Source organism: Gopherus flavomarginatus, chromosome 2, assembly GCF_025201925.1.
Source record: "Gopherus flavomarginatus isolate rGopFla2 chromosome 2, rGopFla2.mat.asm, whole genome shotgun sequence".
In the NCBI taxonomy this organism is placed as follows: Eukaryota; Metazoa; Chordata; order Testudines; family Testudinidae; genus Gopherus; species Gopherus flavomarginatus.
This window is the reverse complement of record NC_066618.1, coordinates 35,670,332-35,693,087: the sequence shown is the minus strand read 5'-3', so window position 1 is coordinate 35,693,087 and position 22,756 is coordinate 35,670,332. Positions and strand designations below refer to the sequence as shown.

At 42.6% G+C, this 22,756-nt stretch overlaps 1 protein-coding gene across 4 annotated transcripts in view; it reads left to right on the top strand.

Moving 5' to 3' along the window:
* Window positions 1-8,382: 8,382 nt before the first annotated feature.
* The window catches only part of MYO3A (myosin IIIA), a 220,499-nt gene continuing 206,125 nt past the window's right edge, over window positions 8,383-22,756 (top strand). For all 4 annotated transcript variants that reach the window (XM_050939001.1, XM_050939000.1, XM_050939004.1 and 1 more), the window contains exons 1-2: window positions 8,383-8,467; window positions 21,714-21,896. In XM_050939001.1, coding sequence (XP_050794958.1) covers window positions 21,729-21,896 — 168 coding nt within the window. In that variant the 5' untranslated portion in view covers window positions 8,383-8,467; window positions 21,714-21,728. The remainder of the gene's footprint in view (window positions 8,468-21,713; window positions 21,897-22,756) is intronic.

The following is a 22,756-nucleotide window of genomic DNA, read 5'->3' as shown; positions in this document are numbered from 1 at the left end:
AGCACCTCCTGTCATTCAGTGAGAGGAAATGCTACATCTAGTTAAACTGGTCCAACATATTGGGGAAAATAAGGTTTAAAAACTGCAGCAATAGCACTGCCTGGCTATTTTAAAATGCCGTGTATTTGAAATGTGTTGTCAATAGACTAGAAAGATGCAGAAGGAAGAGATCATGAAAAGCATGCAGAGCAGGGAGCTGGAGCTGAAAAGATTTCCATTCCCTTCTCGTAACTATCCGTTGAGGTCTGGGCCCCCCTGAAAGTGTAATCCTGTTTGTGCCACTGTTTGCTATGCTCCCTAATTGGATAAAAAAAGAAAGACAAATCCAAATCCTCTGATGGCTATCTTGGGAATATCCCCAGAGATTAATGAAAGACACAGGAAAAAAACTATTTATAAGAATTATTTTTGGATTTGGCTATGGATTTGGAGACTAAGGAATTCAGAAGTACCTGCAGGCTGGATGTTATGGACAGGAGAAGCCAATTACTTTAGAAAAATGGTTATACAGTTTGAGACAGACGGCCAGACCTCTCTTTGCCAAGTACAGATATTGTCAGATTAAGGCACTGCTCATCATTTGGCATTAAAGAGATGGAAATAGCCTGCTTTCATTTTATTTTGCCTTGAGGGAAAAATTCTTAGTCTTTAATATTTTATAGCAAATAATATGGGGTTAATCTGATAGTAGTAGATGCATTTGTGATATGTGCAGAGTCAGGCAATGTGCCTGCTCCTATTGAAGGCAATGGCAAACCTCTCTTTGACTTCAGAGGGAGCAGAATCCAGGCCAAGTGGTTCTCTGTGTTGGTAAGTATTTCAAAGGGAGGCCAGAATCAGAAGAATGGGAAGCATTTGAACAGGGAGATCTTCTGTGTACCTGAGCCAAAACATTTTGTGTATAATGTTAAAGGCCAAATTTGCAAGGGAACCATTTTGCCCACATGGTGATGTAGAGATTATAGTGCTGCCAACCCCAAGTGTGCAAAAATCATGAGTCAGGCCTCAAAGAATCACTAGATTGGCTTAGAAATCATGAGATTTTTAAAAAGCAATAGTTTGACTTCTGACTCCTCAGCCTTTAGGGCACACTCTGCTCATGCTTTCAAGATTTTCTCTGCAATCACAAGAACTAGACACTTAATTTTTAAAGTAAAAACTGAGAATCTCCTCTGATCACATGAATCCAGGAGTGGGCTTTAATAAAAGCCCCCAGATTTCACATTGGCCTAACTAGGGCTGCAGGGTTCTCAGTGTCAGAAGATACACTTGAAGGAGAATTGCAATGGTGCAAGCAGCCATAACCCTCTTTTCCCTTGACCAGTGCAGGCCCTAGAATTGGTGTTTGGGCAGGGCAGGAGTAGCCAGGGTATCAACGTATGTAATGGATTTCATGTACAGCATTCTCCAGTGGAAGTATAGCATCCTGGCCCCGGAGGCACAGGTTTGCCCTGATGAAACCCTCAGGCTGGTCACCAGTGAAAAACTGTCACCTGTTACCCTTGGACTGAATCCACTTTTGTGCCCAGTGGCCTATTCTGGAGCGGAGGGGGAGGGGAGATAATTAACCAATGCTTGGGCCTTGCTTCATCATTCTAAATGGATGGGCCTCTGTTTGCCCTTCTATTAAACATTCATATTGTGGTAGCACCCAGTAGGCAACCAGGCCATGACCCCATTGTGCTGGGTGCTACCCAAATATACAGTAAATAACAGTCCCTGCCCCAAAGAGCGCCTAGATTTTAGCTCTTGTTTTGTCTGCAGGAAGAGATCTATAAATCTCTCAGAAAGGGCCCTTTTTAGTTCAGGACATGTGCACTACTCTCTCAGAATAACTCAGATGAGAATTTGTTTTACATTTAAAACATTTGTTTTGTAGCCAAACCAAACCATTAATATCAGGCTGTGCTTCATTAGTTAACAAAGTGATATTTAAGTAAGAAAGCCTATTTTACTTAATGAAGTTAATGGTTATTTTAAGAAGATATTTGTTTCCTGTGTTTTTTTTTTAATTTCAAACTACTCAGCTGCATAATTTTTTGACTAGCTGTGGAATAGTCTAGGTGCAGAAAAATGTGTATTTTTAATATTTTTTTCTTTTGTCTTTTAATCATTTTTAAATAATTTTAAATTAACATTTTCATGAAAAATACATATACTTGTAAAGGGATTTCAGCTGCCTTCACTCACTGAGGTACTAGAGGTGCTTGGGCATGCAGGACACTGGGGCCCAGATCCACAAAGGTATTTCTATGACTCCACTGCAATCCACAAAACTCCTGTTAATCACTTAAGGTACCTAAACTTACTTGGTGTCTAAATTACCAAGGTAAAAATTCCTGCCTCTGGGCATGCACATTGCTGCCTTACTGTAGGCATATGGATGCCCCTCTCCCACCTAACCCCCAGAGTGATCCATGAACTGGAGAAAGATAGGTTGGTGATCATGACACAATCTGGTGGGCATGCTCAGAGGCTGCCTATAGGATCAGGTCCCATTCAAAACTAAGGAGGAGAAAGGAGGTGGGGTGCCCACTCTATAACTTTTACCCACCTATACCTCCTTCTCTTCCATTTTGTGTGGAGTGAGACAGGTGTCTAACTCATTCTCACAAAAAATGACTTAGTACCTAAGCAACCTGACTCTAAGAAGGCGTTCCCAGCTGTCAATCACTGGCAGAGAGAGGTGCCTCCCTGAGCGTGGACTTTGGTATCTGTCTCCATGAGAGAGGCAGAGCTTATGATATACCCCTCTCCTTGGCATATCCCACTGGCTATCTTAGGCAGCTCCCTGCCTAGCCTGCTAAGGATATGGAGCCCATTCTGACATGTCTTTCTCTCCCCATCCATTGTAAAGGATGCCTAGATGCTTAACTCAGGCTTTGAGGATCACAGTGTTCCTGTGATTTTTCTAGGTGCCAAAAATCCAGGCTTGGTCTGTTTTTGGTGAAAATAGTGACTTCCAAAGTGGGGGTGGGTTACCATGCATCTCTTAAATAAACAATTGTTAGGCCCACACCCAAGATGTCCTAGTCTCTAAGGTGCCACGAGGATTCCTCCTTGTTTTTGTTGATACAGACTAACATGGCTACCCCTCTGTAACCTATCATGACATAGATAATCTCTTCAATGATCACCTTGTCTCTAACCTTCCCCTTGGTAGTTAGTGAGCAGCTCTGGAAATTTTTGGAGTTCTCGGTTTTCCAAGTCTCCTCTCCCTGACATTTATTATAGAATTTGTTATAAAAAATGATCAAAATGGTCCTCAAAATTGGGATTTCAGTAAATGTAAAAAGGCAGTAATTGGCTTTGATTTTTAAAAAAGCACCAAAAAATTGAAAATAAAAAAGGCTGTTTTGAACCCTGTGAAATAGAAATAACTTTGAAATTGAAACAAAAATGTTGCAATTTTTAAAAAATATCTGCTCTATTTGTGTTCAGTCCTTTTGAATCTCTCCAGAGCTATTTGTGCCTTTGTCACTGCAGGATGGATTATTACAATGCAGGGGCTACACTTGATGAACATGCAAAAACATCAACTGGAGCAGAAAGCGGCTGGGGTTTCTTTCAGGGAATCTGTACTCCATAATCTGCACAAGCTTCCAGTTCATTTCCCAGTGCAATTCAAGGTGTTGGGTTTGATATATAAATCCCATTATGGTTTGAATCCAAGATAATTTAGAGACCACCTCTGTCCTCTTAATCTCTCCTGACAGAGAGATCCTTTTAGGTGCTCAGTCTAATAGCCCCTAGATTTAATGCCATGGAGTTTATAAAAGAGGAATCTAAGTGAAGGGCTCTCAACTCTTTAACTCACTCCCCGGGGTTTCTGACAGAGCCCAAGTTTATTTCTCTCTAAGGCACTCTTTAATGTTCACCTATTTGCAATGGCTTGCATAGGTCAAGGAGATATTTTTTGGAGTGGAGATTTTTTTGATCCTTTTGATGATAGACCTGGTTGAATCTTTTAATGGTCATTGTGCACATTTATTAATTTGTTAATTACCAAATGTCTTTCAGTGTTGTCCAGGCAACTGGAGAAGTCTGATAAACACATTCTATACATTAAAATAATAAATGCAAATATTTCTCCACTAGGAACTGGACTGAGGCCACTAACTCAAATCACATATGATCCCAAATTGCTATTAGATGGAAACAACTTTTCATCACTCCTGATCCAGGCTAGATGCAAAAGGCTCTGTATCCTGTTAACAATTTCCTAACCCAACCAGCCCCTTAAATGTGATTACACAGATCACACATCTAAGAGCTTCAAATGAGGTTAGGGAGCTTTTTTGAGTTACTAAAGAAAATATCTGGCAGAGCCTAAATGTTTCAAAAAAGTCTGTGCATTCAATGGGTAACTCTGGAACTGGGTTATGCTCGATTATTTATTATAATGATACTTAAATGATACTTGTGATCAGAAGAACAATTGTCTAGAACATAGACAAGCCAGCTGATAGTTTTCCTGAAGGATATTTGCTTAGGTATAGACAGATAAGCATTGTTTCCTGTAATAGACACCAAAGGGGGAGGGAATTTGTTGAGTTATGCTGAACGAGTGGACGGGAAAAAAAATTATCCAGAGAGATAAGTGTACTAATTCTTAACACAATAGTCTATCTTCTGCTGCCTAGATGCAATTTCTTATTTATTTATTTGCTTATTTATAGATTTTTCTATGGTACGCGGCAGTGTGGCATTTGAATGCCACACAAATAATCAATCCTCACAAGCCCTAGGTAGGGCAGTATTATCTCAATTTTACATATGTGGAAAGTGCAGCACAGAGATAAAGGGTATGTCTACACTTGGAGCTGGGGGTGTGATTCCCAGCTAGAGGAGACACACACTTGCTGTCATTGAGCTAGCTCCCTAAACATGGAATGTAGCTGGGAAAGCAGGATAGGCTAGTTGCCTCAAGTACATGCCCATCAGTCATGTGGGCACAAACTCAGCGCAGCTGGCCCATCCGACAGCTCATGCTGCCATGGCTACATTCCATTTTTAGTGTGTTAGTTTTATCAGAGCTAGTGTAAAAATGTCTCCTTAGCTGGGAATCATTCCCCCATCTCCTAGAGTAGGCTACCCTATATAACTTGTCCAAGGTCACACAAGACATCAGTGGCAGAGCTATGATTAGAGTTTGGGACAGGGACCCTTGTTCTGTGTGTGTGTGCAGTGCCCAGCACACTAGGATTCCAGTCCCTGACTGGGGCCTCAAGGTGCTTCCACAATATAAATAAATTTAAGAATTAACAATTATAATCTTAAACTGGTGATTTAATCACAATAGCATCTGTCCCCTCTCTTCACCATTCTGGTAATGCTCATGTTAGAAGTGTCTAAGAAAGATTGAATAGTGTAAACCTAATACACCTCTACCCTGATATAACGCTGTCCTCGGGAGCCAAAAAATCGTACTGTGTTATAGGTGAAACCGCGTTATATCGAACTTGCTTTGATCCGCTGGAGTGTGCAGCCCCCCCCAACCCACAGGGAGCGCTGTTTTACTGCATTATATCCAAATTCATGTTATATCGGGTCGCGTTATACGGGGTAGAGGTGTATTTCTTCTTCATTAAAAAGTCTATTTTATGTATTTAACCTTGTTACTTTTGCAATGTCTGTATATAATAAATAATCCAGAAGCTATAAAATGGTGTTCTCTAATACAGAGCATGCTGTGTGCATGCTAACTGAGAGAATGTTACCACTCTATCTGTCTTAGGAACTTCTAATGTACCTAGATAATGATCAGAAGTTTTGAAGAAAATACAGAGCATTTAAAATAAAGAAAAGCTGCCTAAACTATATTTATATACTAATCCACAAACCGCTGTGAGAGTCAGAGAAAGGTGATTTGGAAGAAAACCGACTGAGCATCCAAAGGAATGGTGCAGCACATATGATCTCACTGTGCCCCAAAGAGATCAGGGAGGGCCTGAGGTACAGTTGTGCTGCCTGTACAATCTTAAATATGGCCTAACTTCTGAGTGCTTTATGTGGCCACCTAAATACATTTAACGCAAATGTATGTTTTGCATGTTATATATTTATTTTCCTCTTCATCCTGGTTTTGTTGCTGTATTATTTATTGCAGGTTGTTGTCTCCCATTTTGTACATTGTATTTGCTATTCTTCTTTCCCTTGTAAAATATCAGTGTTATTAATGTATGCTATAAAATAATACCGCATGCATAATATTGCCAAATTAATATTGCTGTGGCAAGCTTCACTTTGGGAGCTTTCACAATTTTTTGAATGCTTGATCTTACAACATTAACACTGCACTAATTGTAGCAGGTTTTTTGCATTTATTACATTTTAATTTTAATGTATTTTAACTTTAGCTTATTTAGGATACAATCTGCCATGAAGCTCCTAAAAACACTGTTTTCATTGAACTGATCCCACATACAGCTTTAAGCAATACTGCACATTGTTGCAGAAATCATGTTTATTTAAACCTGTGTTACAGCAGCACCCAGAAGTCCCAACTAAATCAGGGCCCCATTGTGTTATGCACTGTGCAAACACATAGAAAGAGACAGTCCTTACCCTGAAGAGTTATAGTCTAAACAGACAAGACAGCCAAAGGATGGGAGAGGAAACAGCAGCACAGAGAGACAAAGTGACACCCAAGGTCATGCAGCAGGTCAGTGATACATTTCCTTTCCCCTAAACTCATTTTAATTCCTTCCTGCTGATTTTCTTCCTTCTGTTCTTCTTTCCCCATCCCAGCATGCTTTGCTATCTTTCCTCTTTGCTCCTCCAACATACACATACACACCCCTTCCTTCCTTCCTTCTCCATAAAACATTTAGGATAAGAGTTTCAAAGCTGCTCAGGGGATTTGGATGCTGGAGGTATCAGTGAAGCCAAAGTTTGGGAGGAGAGGGAAGTTGACTTTAGCCAATTTTCAGGAAGTTTCAGTATGTCAAAGAAGCTAGTTTCACCTACTGCTGACTTAGGGTCAGAGTAAGGCTATTTAATGGACCCATTCTACCCCACAGTGGAAGTCAGAGAGAGATGACGTGGAAGAAAACTGATTGTGATCATCCAAAGGAATTGTGCAGCACATATGATCCCACTGTAGGCCCTGCCTGGTCTGCCTGGGACATATGTACTAAATTTCACAATGGGTGCAGTGGTAATAGCCAAAAATTAGCCAGATCAGGTGCTAAGCCAGTTTTTGCAGCTTTTTCTGAGTACGATGTGCTGCTTCCAGAATTTTTTTTTTTTTGATGGCATAGCAAAAGTAATGCTTGTTCTGTGGGCTGGCGGTACAATTTTGGAGTATGTGATCAAAGTTTGTCTGGATCTGCATGTGAGCTCTGAGGTTCTGGGACACCTTTGCACTGGGGCGCATCAAGATCTGGATTTTTAAATTGTAACAGAGGCAATTAAGCTTGTTCTTTTTTTTTATGGCGGTAGAATTTGGGAAGGTAATAGTGAAAAAAATGGCAGGATCCAGCAGAAATCAGGTGCCAGATCTGGGTATTTGTGGTGCTGCCGCACCAAGATGTGTCAGGGTGGGGTTTTTTTTGGCACAATGGAGGTATTTGCGCTTCTCCTCCTGTTTGGACACTAGAATTTAGGGGCCAGTGACTTAAACTGGCGGGAGCCCATTCCGGGTACTGCAGCTGGGGCTTTGCTGTTTTGTTTCCAGGGGATGCAGCAAACTGCGGGTGTTTGAGGTGCAATGGGAACACTTACTTACGTTTGTTCTCTATTTTGACAGTACAGTCTGGGGGTCTGGATTGGGTACAGAGCTCAGCACGAGGCAGGTGGAGCCAGTTTTCACCCGGATCCATTTTCTGATAAAGCCAGCGCCTGCCGCTCACCCAGAGAGAAAAGCTGATCTGCTGCTGCTATTAGTGCAAAGCTCCTACCGTGACAACCGGCCCTGCTGGCCTCACATGCACACAGCTCTGCGGCCGGCCAGACCCTCCTGTACCTAGGAGCTGCCCGTGGACTGCAGGGAGCAGCTATATAGGGCGCAAGCCCCTTGCCAAGCTGCTGAGCGACTCATTAGCCCCAGGCGGAGGAGGGGGGGGCAGGGGAGCCCCCCGGCTTTGCTTGGGATTGCAGGAGATTAGTGGGGTAGTTTGCTCATCCCCCAGGCGGAACTGCTGCTGCGTGCTGGGGGCAGGGCGAGGGGGCCCACCGGGCGCAGACTGGCGAAGCCCAGGAAGGGTCCCTGGTCTGGGGCAGCGCAGAGCCCCGCACAGAAAAGCTGCGCGCAGGGCAAAGCAACCTGGAAAGCCGACACTAGTTTCACTCCTCTGGTAACCCCAGGCCCCGGGGTCTTTGCATGGGCAGGAGCTGCCAGAGCAAAAGAGGAGGTAGCAGAGCGCCCCCCCTCCTCCCGCCTGCTGCCCAGGTGCAGGTATCCAGTGGGTAGGTCAATGCATGCAGCTGCTGCCGAGTCTCTCGCCGGCTCCCTGCTCTCCCCCAGGTGAGTGACCCTCGTTGTTTGCTTGCTAGGTAGCGAGTAGCAGCAAGGAGCTCAGTCGCTCCTTGCAGAGCGAGCCCCAGCCTGCTGGGTATGGAGCGAGACTGTTCTTGGGGGGCTCCCTAGAGGGGAAGGTGCTCGGGGAATGTAAACCGTCCTGAAGAACACAGGGCAAGGGGGGAAGCAAAAGCTGCCTCCATACACCAAGTGCCCGGAAGTGGGCTGGAGCTCGCCCCCTGGTTTCATAAACTTGTGTTAAGAGGATAAAGTAGTACAATGGCTCCTGCTGTTTTTGCATTTATATCAGCGTAAATGACGGTACATAAACTACCTAGCCAACAAAGGCACCTTAGGTAATACCTCTGCTCACATTAAAAGAATAAATCTTCTTTGAAGTGAAGTTGCCTGTAAAAAAGATTTTGGCTTCAATATGATTGTTGCTGTGTACACAGAGTGCACCTTTGCACGATGCAGGGAGGAGTGAAAAAGCAGAGAGGAAAAAAGCCTTGTTAAATGACGCTTAAAAGCGTTTTACAACTGGTGCGAAAAGTTTTCCAGTCATCTGATAATAGCATTGGAATTGACCCTGCAAATAGTGCAGCAAATGACTTTTTTACAGATCTTGATTTTGCCTTAAATCGTTAACTCGCCAGTTATTAACTGCTGGTAATCTGCAATGTCAATGGATTGTTTCCTGAACTTTTTATCATTCAGAGCCCTGGATGATGTGTTCTGTTCACTTTGTCACTGTGGTGTTATTGGAAATAAGCTTCTGAAGGGGGAAAAAAGTAGAGAATATTTGGGGGAAAAAATGTCCAAAGGGCTTGCAAATTATGTTAATCCAAAAGAGACTGAAACTCTTTTTTGCATGGCCAGGTATGCAAATTAAGACAAGCAGTGTGTTAGGGGAACTATTAATTTAAAATGTAAATATAGAACTTGAGGTTGTATTTTATTTTCCAGTTGCTTCCTCTACATATCATGTAGACATTTACATTGTGATTTCTTTATATATTGATCACTAGCACATTTTCTTGTAGCCTTTAATGTCTTCCCCATTTTGCTGTCTAATGATTTCAAGCCTTGCTAGAGGTGGCTAATAAAGCTAACCAACTCTTCTTGAGTCATTGGGGCTTCTTAAAAGTTTTGAGAAATAGACAAATGGGTGTAGTTATTCATACCATATTGATTTTTGATATTATAAACACTTATTGATTTTAAAATGTCAGCCTGTGGAACTGTTTGCCAGAGGATGTTGTGAACACCAAGACTATAATAGGGTTAAAAAATAACTAGATAAATTCATGGAGGGTAGATCCATCAATAGTTACTAGCCAGGATGGGCAGGGATGGTGTCCCTAGTTTCTGTTTACCAGAAACTGGGAATGGGCGACAAGGGATGGATCACTTGATGATTACCTGTTCTGTTCATTGCTTCTGAAGCACCTGGCATTGTCATTTTCCACTGTTGGAAAAGAGGATAGTGGGCTAGATGGAACTTTGGTCTGACCCATTATGGCCATTCTTATGTAAAATTAAGCAATGCTTTAGCTCTGAAAGCCTTGAAAAAATTTTATCACTTGCAATACTTTTCTGTTGGGAGCCACAAAATGAAAAGGATAGGATTCAGTTCATTGATTGTTTAATGCCACCTCATTGCTTCTAGAGGCACAAGGTCCAAATAAAATTGGTAACATCACCATTCCAGCCTTCCATTATTATCCATAGTTTCATGTGTTTATGCCAGGGCATAAACATTCTCTGTAGCATTACTGTTGGCATGGAAGTCTAAGATTTTTTTTATTATTATTATTTTTTACAAGTACATAAAATGAATTAGGATTTTTTTTGACTTTGGTTTTGTCTTTCCTGTACTCTTAATATGACTAAAAATGGGAATTATATATTAACTTAGGGCCTGCTGTAGCAGTAATTGACATCAGACCGTGCAGCCCCATGCATGATGTTAGATTAGTGGATATGCATGCTTGTAGACCTTGCCACCTCCAACCCCCATTACTTTGGGATCCCCCTCCATGACCCTCTCATGGACGAGCATGAATATGTGTAGGCTGCCTGCATGGCCTATATTCTATCCCTATCTAGAATACAACCATTCTAGTTGGAAAAAAAATGGGGGACAAGATGGAACCCTTCATGACAGCGCCTTTAGGGACAAAGAGCAATTGCCCTCTGGGAATGCTCAGGAAATAAATGGAGCCACTCAAGAGCAGCCCTGACCACATCTGCTACAGTCCACAGGCAAGTCAACTTTTCATGAAGGTAGCAGAGACAATGTCAAGCAGGACACTCAGTCTGGATCCATCAGTAGGAGAAGATCAGTACCAATGTCCCCAGTGTGGTTTCTGTACCATATGCAGGACCCTGACAAGGGTCATGGAGACCAGAAGCATCTAGTTTAGCATTTCTCAAATGTGGCCACATATGGCCACCAGGAGCTTTTCTTGTGGCCACAGCCTCCTAGGTGGTGATGGAGGAGGGGGACAAGGCAGCTGCCCTTCCCCAGGGCCACCAGCAGGGGCTAGTCCTTGCTCCCTTCTGGAGCCACGAAGACTGTAGGAGCAGGCAACAAGTGTGAGTTCCCCACCTTCCTGAGGGTGGTGTGGCTCGGGCTTCAGCCCTGCGGTAGTGGGTGGCAGGTTCTGGCCTTGTGGCAGCGGGCTCTGTGACCCAGTTGCAGGGTTTCAGGCTCCAGCTCTGGACAGCCCCCACTACTGCCCTCCCTCCCAATCTAGGACTTACTTTATCCCCCAGCTTGCCTGGCCTGAGTAAGTCTGCTGTGAAAAGTAGCAGATTTACTAGCTAGCACATCTTTAAAATAAATAAATAAATAAAGCAAAACATGCAAAGCAACCTGTGTTCCTATTTTGTTTAGGTCCAGTTAAAGAATAGAGACAACTGTACATTATTTTTATTATTGAGTCTGGGGAAAAAAACCTACATAAATAAATTACAATGATTTGGACATGTGTATGTGCATATTTATCTGTTTTTTCCTAAAATTAATTATTTTAGGAAAAATTGTCAGAGCGGCCACCAGCAAGAGTTTGTGGCCGCACTCTGAAGTCACGAAAAAATGTGTTGTGAGAACCTCCTCTAGTTATTCTGTGAATTGTCTTGCAACCACTTTCTCTATAGATTAACCAAAAATGGAAGGTTGCCCACTGGATGACAGCAAGCTTGTCAGCATCAGACATTGGTTTCTTGAGTAAAGATCACACAACAGCTTCCTTTAAAGAATCAAACACCATGCCTTCCATAAGAGAAGTCTAGGCAATCTCATTCAGCAGTGGACCCAGTTCAGAACCCTAAAACAATTAATTTGGTTTGGTCTCTCATAACTTTTGAATTACTGCCATGGAATATGTTGCCTTTTAATGAGAAGAAATTAAATAGAAAAAATTACCTCACCATGTGCCACCTTCCTTTGTGTTTCATTGCCGTATTCCATTGGGTTGGGCTGCCCTTGTTGCTGGCCCCTTCAAGATTGAACTGTTAGTATCATGGCAATCTCCGTGGAGGGTTCCTGGCTCTTCAGAGCATCATTGGTCAAAGCCCAAGCCTGGCAACTCATCTATCTAACTTGCTATCTTCTTGATTTTTGGAATGTTACTTGGAGTTATTTATTTTGGCAGCTTCCCCAGCTCTAGCTCATAGATAAGTTGTTTTTTTTCTGACATTAGTATTTTATTTTTTTTCATGCAAGCAAATGGTAATCTAGTGGACTGTGCTCTGGGAACTGTTAATTTTTGACTCCTGATTTGTTATGTGACTTTGGGCAAATCACTAATCTTCTCTGGACCTCAGTTTCCTCATCTGTACAATGGAGATAAAGGGTGATATTCTCACTACCAATCCCATGAGTTATTCCCTCCCCTGCAACCCAGTAGCTGATGTATTTAGATGTTGGTCTATTCAAAGGACATTAAATGATCTTTATTCATTTTTTTTAAAGGATCATTATGGCTAAAAATATTTTCTTCAAAGACAGAAAACTCTGGTAGGGCATCTGAATTAAGTCTAATACTTTGGGCTCAGTTGTGCCCCCAGGGATACCTTGCTCGTGCCAGACAACAGCAGTAGCATCTCCGATAAGTAAACAAGAAATTCCTGTATCCCATGAATGCCTTCGAAGGTAGAATTTGGCCTTACATGTATAATCATGGAAATAAATATCAGGATGAGGTCTTCTCAGTTCTCTATAGACCTAGTACAATATGTGGGCCACTTGCTTGGTCAAAATGATACAATGATGATGTCCTTTAAATGAACAGCAATCAAAGTTTTTATTTTTTCTATATCAAGTTCTACATGATTTTTTAGAAAGTTGCTTGTCAACAACAAAGACATTGTTACCCAGGGTTTTGCTGAACCCAAAGCAGTTGGTACCTTTACTCTTTGCAAGCTGGTGGCAGGACATAAATCAGTGGGGATATGGCCCATCCAGTCAAGAGATAGTTGATGCAAGCAGGCAAACAAAAGTGCTTTCACTCAAAGCTTCTACTCTGTTTAGTTCCTAGTACTTACATGTGTCTGCAACAGGTTAGAAGAGCACCCCAAAGTAACTCAGGTTTCATGTTTATCCAAGGTCTTGAGGAGGTCTTGAGTGGATTTCTGTAGATGTCCAGTGGCCAGTCTTCTGTTTGCTGGGGAGCTTGAGTGGTGTTCAGGTGTCCGCCAGGCTCAGATGCCTTCCTCTTTTTATAACCATTTTATTAGTATTACATAGCTTCTACTCAACAGCTTGCACTTTTTTTTTGTTTGTGTTTTGTTTTTATCAAGCTAAGTTAAATGTGGAGTTTTCTAGCTTGTCCAGCAAAGAATTTTTCCATCAGTTAACCAGCTATATTTCACAAAGCACTAGTTAACTATTACCATACTTTCCATCTTGTAAAGCTGCATGCTTCAGCAAAAAGTTTAAATCAGGATGGCACAGGGTCATGTTTACTCCTCTCGCTAATTTCCCTCCTCCCCTCCTGGTCTATTAGTTGTGCTAAGGCTTCAGAAACAGCCTTTCTTGCTGCTTTCAGCAATGAGCATAACAATTGTTATTCCACCTGTGGGCAGTGGTCTAGGCACGTTACTGGGCTTTGGCCTCTCAAAAATTTCCCCTTCCTACATCATCATCTTAATTTCTATGGAAAAACTTGAAATCCAGATAGTGGAGGTCCTTTAAAACAATTTGCAGTCATGATATAATGCTGATTCAGGGGTCAATTCTACTCTTATTGAGCTCAATGGAAATCCCTGTGAATTTGAAAGGGAGCAGGATTGGGAACACTCATTCAATAGATGCTGGACCAGATGCTGTGCTGGTATAAATCAGTGTAGCTCCATCAAACTACACCTCTAGCCCGATATAACACAGTCCTAGGGAGACAAAAAAAATCTCACCATGTTACAGGTTAGACCACGTTATATCGAACTTGCTTTGCCCCCCTCAATCCTTGTTCCCAGACCACCCCCTCCAGAGACCCCTGTCCCTAATCACCCCTAGAACCCCACCCCTTACCCAATCCCCCTGACTGCTCCAACCCTTATCCACCCGGCCCCCTGACAGGCACTCACCTGCAGTGGGAAGTGGAGTGATGTGGCCCCAGCCTGCTCCACTCTGCCACCTCCCAGCTGCGGTGCTCCGCTTCCCGCTGCCAGTGAGTACAGGGAGGTTGGGGAAAGGATGCCCCCCGCACTCACTGGTGGCGGGAAGCAGAGCACCACGTCTGGGAGCTGGCGGAGTGGAGTGGGCTGGGGCTGAGCTGTCCCACTTCTGCCGCTGCTGGTGAGTGCAGGGAGTATCCCTTCCCCCAAACCCCCTCCCCTGAGTGACATGGCTGGGGCCAGGGAGAGGGAAGCAAAGCGGGCTGCTCCCGGTCCTCTGCTAATCCCTGGGCCACTCTGGGACTGCGGGGCCCCCAAAAGTGCCCTCCCACAGCTCCTTCCCTCCTAGACCCTGTGGGGAAGCCCCTGACTGCCCCTGAAACCTTCTGCTCCTTATCGAACCTCTCGGCCCTGGCCTGGCCCAGAACCCTTAACACACTGCTCAGAGCAGCATGTCAGAGCTTTACCATGTTTTATGCGAACCTGCCTTATATTGGGTTGTGTTATGTCGGGGTAGAGGTGTATTGTCTTTTGATTTACACCAGCTGTGGGTAGCAATCCATAATTATGAATGAAACAATCCAGTTTATATTTTATTGGAGAACTGAGTTATTTGGGCATTTGTCCCAGAGTGCTAGCTGTTAGCTTGATGGATGTCACACTGGAGCTCCATATGCTCCTGACCTCTCTAAGCCCTGGTCTACGCTACAGAGTTAGGTTGATGTCAGGCAGCTTATGTTGACCTAACTCTGTAAGCATATGTAGCTCTCACTGATGTAACTTGCCCACTGCACCAACTTCACCCCACCACTGGAAAGGGTGTAGCGATTAAGTTGATTTAGTTCGGTTGACACAGTGTCATTGTAACTGCTGCGTTGCTTGCATTGACTGGTGCTGCCTTTCAGAAGCTGTCCCACAATGCCTCACACTCACTGTTAAATCAGAGCAAGCGCTCTTGACGAGAACACACATCATCAATACAAGGAGCATAGTGTGGACATGCAAAAGCAATTTAAGTGCTGCAGTGGTTGTATGTTGACGTAATTTAGGTCAACTTAATTTTGTAGGTAGACTTGTCCTAAGAAGCACTTACATTTACAGTAAATTTTCTTATAAATGCTTGTCAGAACAAGCATAAATCAGGGACAGTAAGAGGAGCTAAGGAGCTTGTGCTGGTGGTCTTATTAGTTATATTGTGGTAATGCTTAGAGGCCCCTGTCTGGCTTCCACCACCCATTACGCTACACATATGTCATCCCTGGCCCCCAAAGAGTTCACAAGCCAAACATTCAGCAAGAGGGAACAAGTAGAGAAAAGTTGCTGTGGATAGGACAGTGACACGTTTGTGTTTGGTATGAGCAGCAGTCACAGCATGGCCACTGCCAAGTGTTTTGCAGACATCACAACTGTGGTGTGTTTTAAGGAGGTATTCACAGGGGTGACATGGGAGAAAGGGCGAAGGTGCCTGAGGGAAAACTGGGCTAGTGGGTGTTGTAGGCTAGCACTGTTGTCAGAGTAGAAGTAGGGGGTCGGCAGCTGTTAGTGTATGAAAGTGGCAACTAGGGTGATGCTAAGTTGTGGTGGTGCCTTAGTGTTTTTTGTTTTTTGCAGTGGGTGAAGAGCCAGGAAGATAATCTTAGTGGCAGCATTTTTAATTTAATTTGAAGGGAGCAACACTGCATTTGTCAAGGCCAGAAAGGAGAAGGTTATAGTAGTCAAGAGACAAGATGATGAGCCTGGACTGGAGTGTTTTATCTGCACGGACTGAATTCCAGGGGTTATTTTGAGAGTGGGAAAGGAGCTGGTATTCATTATGAACTCCCACTATGTAAAGCTATTAAAAGTCACTGAATGCTTGAACAAGGGTTTTTATTTTTATATTAGATACTGAAAGTATCAGATGAAAATCTGTCCTTTATGTGCACTCAAGGGTGCTGGAACAATTTTTGTAGTAGGAATGCTGAGAACCATTGAAACCAAACTGTAAACCCTCTATATATAATGGAAACCACTTCAAGTCAGGGGATGCGGTAGCACCCAGCACCTATATGTGCAGTACACTGGAAAATCAGCAGAACAGTAAATGTGATCACAATTTAGAATCTCTGTCACACTTGCTAGCTAGGTAACTCACAAGCTGTCATTCATTCCAGCTTGACATCCTTAATACTTTGCTGCGGGCTTTCTTGATAGTAATGTTACAATCTCTAGACCTAAGTTTCTGTTAGAGATAAACATATTCATTGAGCTGTCATAATGTAACCCAGGGATCGGCAATCTTTGGCATGCTGCCCATCAGGGAAATCTGCTTGTGGGCCAGGACGGTTTGTTTACCTGCAACATCTGCAGGTTCGGTCAATTGCAGCTCCCACGGGCCACAATTCACCGTTCCAGGCCAATGGGGGCTGCAGGAAGGGTGGCCAGCATATCCCTCCGCCTACACCGCTTTCCGCAGCCCTCATTGGCTTGGCATGGCAAACTGCGGCCCATGGGAGCTGCAATTGGCCGAACCTGTGGACACTGCAGGTAAACAAACCATCACGGCTCATCAGCGGATTTCCCTAATGGGCTGCATGCCAAAGGTTACCGGTCCCTGATGTGGCCTGTTCTCCATCCCTTACCACAGAGTGTGATGGGTCTTTCTCACCTGCCAGGCAATCCTATTTTATCACTTCAACCATAACGTGGTAGCCTTCTGCTAGTCTGAATCCCTAGAGGCAAATATGGATGAATCAGTTAATTCCAGCTGCATTTCATTAATGTTTTAGGAAATTTTATTTAGCCATTTGGGATGGCACTTCCATACACATGCTCTTTCCTATAAGATTTCATTTGCCCCCCTCGCCTTAGCAAAGAAGGATGGCCTTTTGGTTAACGTACTGGGCTGGGAGTCAGGAGATCTGGTGTGACAAGTTGGGTCACAGAAACCTCCTTGGGGCTGCCAACTGATGTGCCAAGACTACTTTTGCTCCTGCTTTTCCTGCCAGCTTGGGACTCCAGCGCCTTGTCTTGTTGATCCAGACATGCCGGTCTGCTTCAACACAGACCCAGGGTCTGAACCACGTGCCCAAAGCTGCAGACTTAACTGAAAGCAGCTTACAGAAGTGTTCCTGTCTTTAACACTCAGATGCCCAACTCCCAATGGGGTCTAAACCCCAAATAAATCCATTTTACCCTGTATAAAGCTTGTACAGGGTAAACTCATAAACTGTTCGCCCTCTATAAAACTGATAGAGATGCACAGCTGTTCCCCCCCCCTCCAGGTATTAATACATACTGTGGTTTGATTAATAAGTAAAAACTGATTTTATTAACTACAGAAAGTAGGATTTAAGTGGTTCCAAGTTGTAACAGACAGAACAAAGTGAATTACCAAGTAAAATAAAATAAAACACGCAAATCTAAGCCTAATACAGTAATAAGACTGATTACAGATAAAACGTCACCCTCAGAGATGTTTCAATAAGTTTTTCACAGACTAGATGCCTTCCTAGTCTGGGCACAATCCTTTTCCCTGGTAGAGCCCTTGTTCCAGCTCAGGTGGTAGCTAGGGGTTTCCTCATGATGGCTCCTCGCTTTGTTCTGTTCCACCCATTTATATATCTTTTGCATAAGGCGGGAATCCTTTGTCCCTCTCTGGCTTCCCACCCTCTCCTTCTCAATGGAAAAAAAGCACCAGGTTAAAGATGGATTCCAGTTCAGGTGACATGATCACATGTCACTGTAAGACTTCATTACCCACTTGCCAGCACACAGATATACAGGAAGACTTACAAGTGAAATAGAGCCATCTGCAGTCAATTGTCCTAGTTGATGGGAGCCATCAGATTCCAAACCACCATTAATGGCCCACACTTTGCATAATTACAATAGGCCCTCAGAGTTGCATTTCATATTTCTAGTTTCAGATAGAAGAGTGATACGTTTATACGAATAGGATGACCACACAGTAGATTATACGCTTTGTAATGATACCTTACAAGAAACCTTCTGCATGAAGCATATTTCAGTTACATTATATGCAAACTCTTTAGCATATTTTCATAAAATCATATAGAGTGCACTGTCACATCTGGGTTCTAGGCTTATCTCTGTCCCAGACTTCTAATGTGATGTTGGGCTTAACATCTCTGTGCCTCAGTTTTCCCTCTTTAAAGTGGAGATAATGACGCTCCCTTTCCCCTACCCTTTGTCTGTTCTGTCTAGTAAGCTCTGTGGGTCAGGGACTTTCTCTTGCTGTGTTTTGTACGGTGCTCAGAATGGGGCCCTGATCTGGGTTGGGGTCTCTATGCACTACTATAATGCTAACAATATTTTTGTGAGTGTAAGAGGGATACCTTCCCCTTTAAGGGTCAGAAGGCCTTGTGCCAGTCAGCCCTGCCCTGCTACATCTTTGCAGGGTATGGGATTTAAGAGGAGTAAGGCCCGACAGTTGAGTGCTGGCTAGGGAGAAGAGCAGACAGACTGTTTCAGTGAGAGGCAGGTAGCTGGGCTTGCACTAGGAACTGGCCTGTGGCCTGCCTGAGGCCCTTGGTAACATGGTAGACCTGACCTGGATGGCTGAGCTGACTGAAGTCCAGGAGCTGGTGAGACAAGCTGTTGCTGCTGGGATCCTGCCTGCAGGGAAGGGGACTGAAGGCTGAGCCCAGCAGGATGGAAAACTTTTCTTTTGATGTTGTATTGAACTTGAACTAAGGAGTTCTGTTACCCCAGAACGGGTTGAACACTGTAAAGTGGCTAGGTTGGAGAGTCAAGTCACCTCTATGGCAGGAGCAGGCCAAAGATCGTAGTGGGGAAACTGAGGCAGAAGTGCCACAGCACTGGGTCTTTTTGTGTGGGGCACTCTGGGATGGCGAGACTGGAACAGTGAGGTTCTGCATTAGGTGCACAATGCTGCACACATTTCATTATGTCTTGGGCATCCAAATTCTCATGTAGGCATCTAGATTACTTGCTCACCTGAAAGACATTTATTTTTACAGCAAGCCTGCAGTATATGTTCTAAATATCTAGCTAAATTTGGACAGCTGTATCCTTATACTGGTAAGACTGTATAAAAATGATTAATATATTAAAGAAAGCAGTGCAAATAAGCTGGAAATCTTAACATAAGATGGAAAATCATCAGTGAAACTGTTCTATTCACAATGTAAAATTTGTGTACAACATACCAATGCAGTTTTTAACATCAGGCTAACACACTATAACTTACTCTGCTAACATGGGCTTAGGCTGATGACACAAATGACTAGTGTAGCATATTTGAAAAACATTATCCCAAGATTTTAAAAATGATTGTCTAAAAAGCATTTTTGAAAATCAGAGTACTTATTTAGCTGTCTCAATAAGGATTTAAGAAATTAACATCTCAGCCACCCATTTTTGAAAATCATGGCCCTACATGTGGGAAAATGAGAAAACAACCTTTAACGCAATTTCTGATGAGATTTTTTTGATTGAGTCAAACTTCTGTGAAGAGTGTTCTGATTTTTACACTGAAGATGCTGGGCATTCAGCAGATATAAAATAAAGACTTAGATTGCACTAGTGGATTGTATCCTTTATTAAACTGGATGTAAATGTTACCCCCCCCTTACAGTATTTAAAATGAGCATTAAAAAATGTGTTTAGCAGTGAACATCTTCCATGATACTGCATGCTATATGTCAGAAAGACACAATATTGTGAAAGGATTCCCCTCCTTGGACAGTGTTGGTTATATGCAGCTTAATTTGAAATGTACATACATGTAAATTCTAAGAATAGGGTCTGCGATGGGTTTGGTCACAGAGACCCTCTTGTGACTGTCACTTGACATGCTGATAGGGTGACCAGGTGACAAGAACAAAATATTGGGACACATGGGGCGGGGGCTGCCGCCAAAGCGCCAAAAAAAAAAGAAAAGCGCCAAAGTGCAAAATATTGGGACAAATGGCATCCTGACCATACGTCAGTCTGGATGCGGGACAAACAACTAAATATTGAGACAGTCCCAATTTTATCAGGACGTATAGTCACCCTACATGCTGAAATTACCTCTGAGCCCATTTTCCCTGCCAGCTTGGGATTCCAGAACCCTGCCTTGTTGAGCCAGACATGCTAGCCTGCTGCAACTTAGACTCAGGGTTTGGGCCACGCTCCCAAAGCTGCAGGCTTTAAGTGAAAACAGCTCTGCAGATTACCTGACTCCAGCACGCAGACACCCAGCTCTGACTGGGAGCCAAACCACAAATAAATCTGTTTTACTCTGTATAAAGGTTATACAGGGTAAAGTCCTGAATTGTCTGCCTTCTAGAACACTGATAGAGAGAGATGCACAGCTGTCTGCTCTCCTTGGTATTAATCACTTACTCTGGATTTACTAGTAAAAGTGATTTTATTAAGTATAAACAGTAGGATTTAATGGTTCCAAGTAATAACAGACAGAACAAAGTAAGTTACCAAGCAAAATATTGCAAAAACATGCAAGTCTAAGCCTAATACAGTAAGAAACTGATTGATTACAGGTAATATCTCACCCTCAGAGATGTTCCAATAAGCTTCTTTCACAGAATAGACTTCTTCCTAGTCTGGGCCCAATCCCTTCCCCAGTACAGTCCTTGTTAGTTCCAGCAGACATCTTAGGTGTTAAGTAGGGGATTTCTCATGAGTGGCCGCCTCTTTCTCCTGCTCCACCCCCTTTTATCACTTTGGCACAAGGCGTGACTCTTTTGTCTCTGTGGGTCCCCACCCCTTCTTCTAAATGGAAAAGTACCAGATTTAAGATGGATTCCAGCATCATCTGACATGGTCATATGTGCTGTGAGACCCCAGCCTCCATTCTTCCTGGGCTGGCCGACAACTACACAGGAAGGTTTGCAAGTAAACAGAGCCATTTACAGTTCATTGGTTCTGAAGCACCCTTAAGGGCTTCCACTTAATATGTTTACATTAGTAATACACGTTTATATCTTATTCTCCTAACTCCAGACATAGAAATAATACATGCAAACAAATGGGAAGAACACACTCAGTAGATTATAAACTTTGTAATGATACCTTACAATAAAGCATATTCCAGTTACATCACATTCACATTTATAAGCATATTTTCATAAAGCATATGGAGTGCAATGTCACGGGGTCCTAGAAGTTGACAGTCTACTTTGAAGTTTTAACTTGGGCTGCGTGGAACTATTACATCATTCCTCAGTAAGATTTTGTCATTGTTTCCTTTAAAGCATATCCATAATGGGCAAAGCCTATATTCATGGCTTTCATAGACCAGTTCTCAGCAGGCATAACCTTTTCCCTCCATCCTCAGCTTAAATTCTGGCCCTGTTTGAAGTCAATGGAAAAACTCTCATTGACTTCAATGGGGCAAGGATTTCACTCAAAAGTGTGCAGTTCACCTTCTCCCCATTTCATACCATGTTGATCCTACCATCCATATTGAGCACAAATTCCTTTGTCCTTGTCCTTTTGAGTTCCATTACTGTGATTATATGCACTCTGCATGCAGGAGCAGTTCTAGACTGCAGTTACATCTGAGATTAGAACTGATATCTTAGTTTTATCACATTTGTAAGCAATTAATAGCAACTGACTTCTTATATGAAATGAAAACTGAAATGAAGTTTTTTCTTTCCAGGAACTGATATCTGAGATGCTTCCATTAACTGGGAAAACAATAATATTTGATAGTTTTCCTGATCCTTCAGAAACATGGGAAATAATTGAGACTATTGGCAAAGGAACATATGGCAAAGTTTTTAAGGTGTTGAACAAAAAAAATGGCAGCAAAGCAGCAGTCAAAGTCTTGGACCCAGTTCACGTAAGCTACTTTAGTATTAAATTGTTTTTTATTTAGTTGTAATTTACTATGTAACCTCATATGTTGGTTTGTCAGTTGCATCAGAAAAGTAAAGTGGAAAATAACCATTATTTGTAAACATTTAACCAAGATGTTTTCTAGCTACATATGTATTTTTAGGCCTGTCAAGTGATTAAAAATATTGATCGGGATTAACTGCACTGTTAAACAATAGAATACCAATTATTTAAATATTTTTGGATGTTTTCTACATTTTCAAATATATTGATTTCAGTTATAACACAGAACAGTGTCCAGTGCTCACTTTATATTTATTTTTATTACAAATATTTATGCTATGAAAAACAAGATTGTATTACTGTACTTATATGAGGTGAATTGAAAAATACTATCTTTATCATGAAAGTTGAACTTAGAAATGTAGAATTATGTACAAAAAATACTGCATTCAAAAATAAAACAATGTAAAACTTTAGAGCCTACAAGTCCACTCAGTCCTACTTCTTGTTCAGTCACTCACTCAGACAAACATATTTTTTACATTTGCAGGAAATAATGCTACCCACTTCTTGTTTACAATGTCACCTGAAAGTGAGAACGGGTGTTAACATGGCACTGTCGTAGCCGACGCTGCAAGATATTTATGTGCCAGATTAGTTAAAGATTCATATGTCTCTTCATGCTTCAACCACCATTCCAAAAGACATGCATCCATGCTAGTGGGGGGTTCTGCTCAATAACGATCCAAAGCAGTGCAGACCGATGCATGTTCACTTTCATTAACCTTCTCCTGGTATAATCTGATTCAGATGATTTTCTTTTTTGGTGGTTCAGGATTTGTAGTTTCCACATTGGAGTGT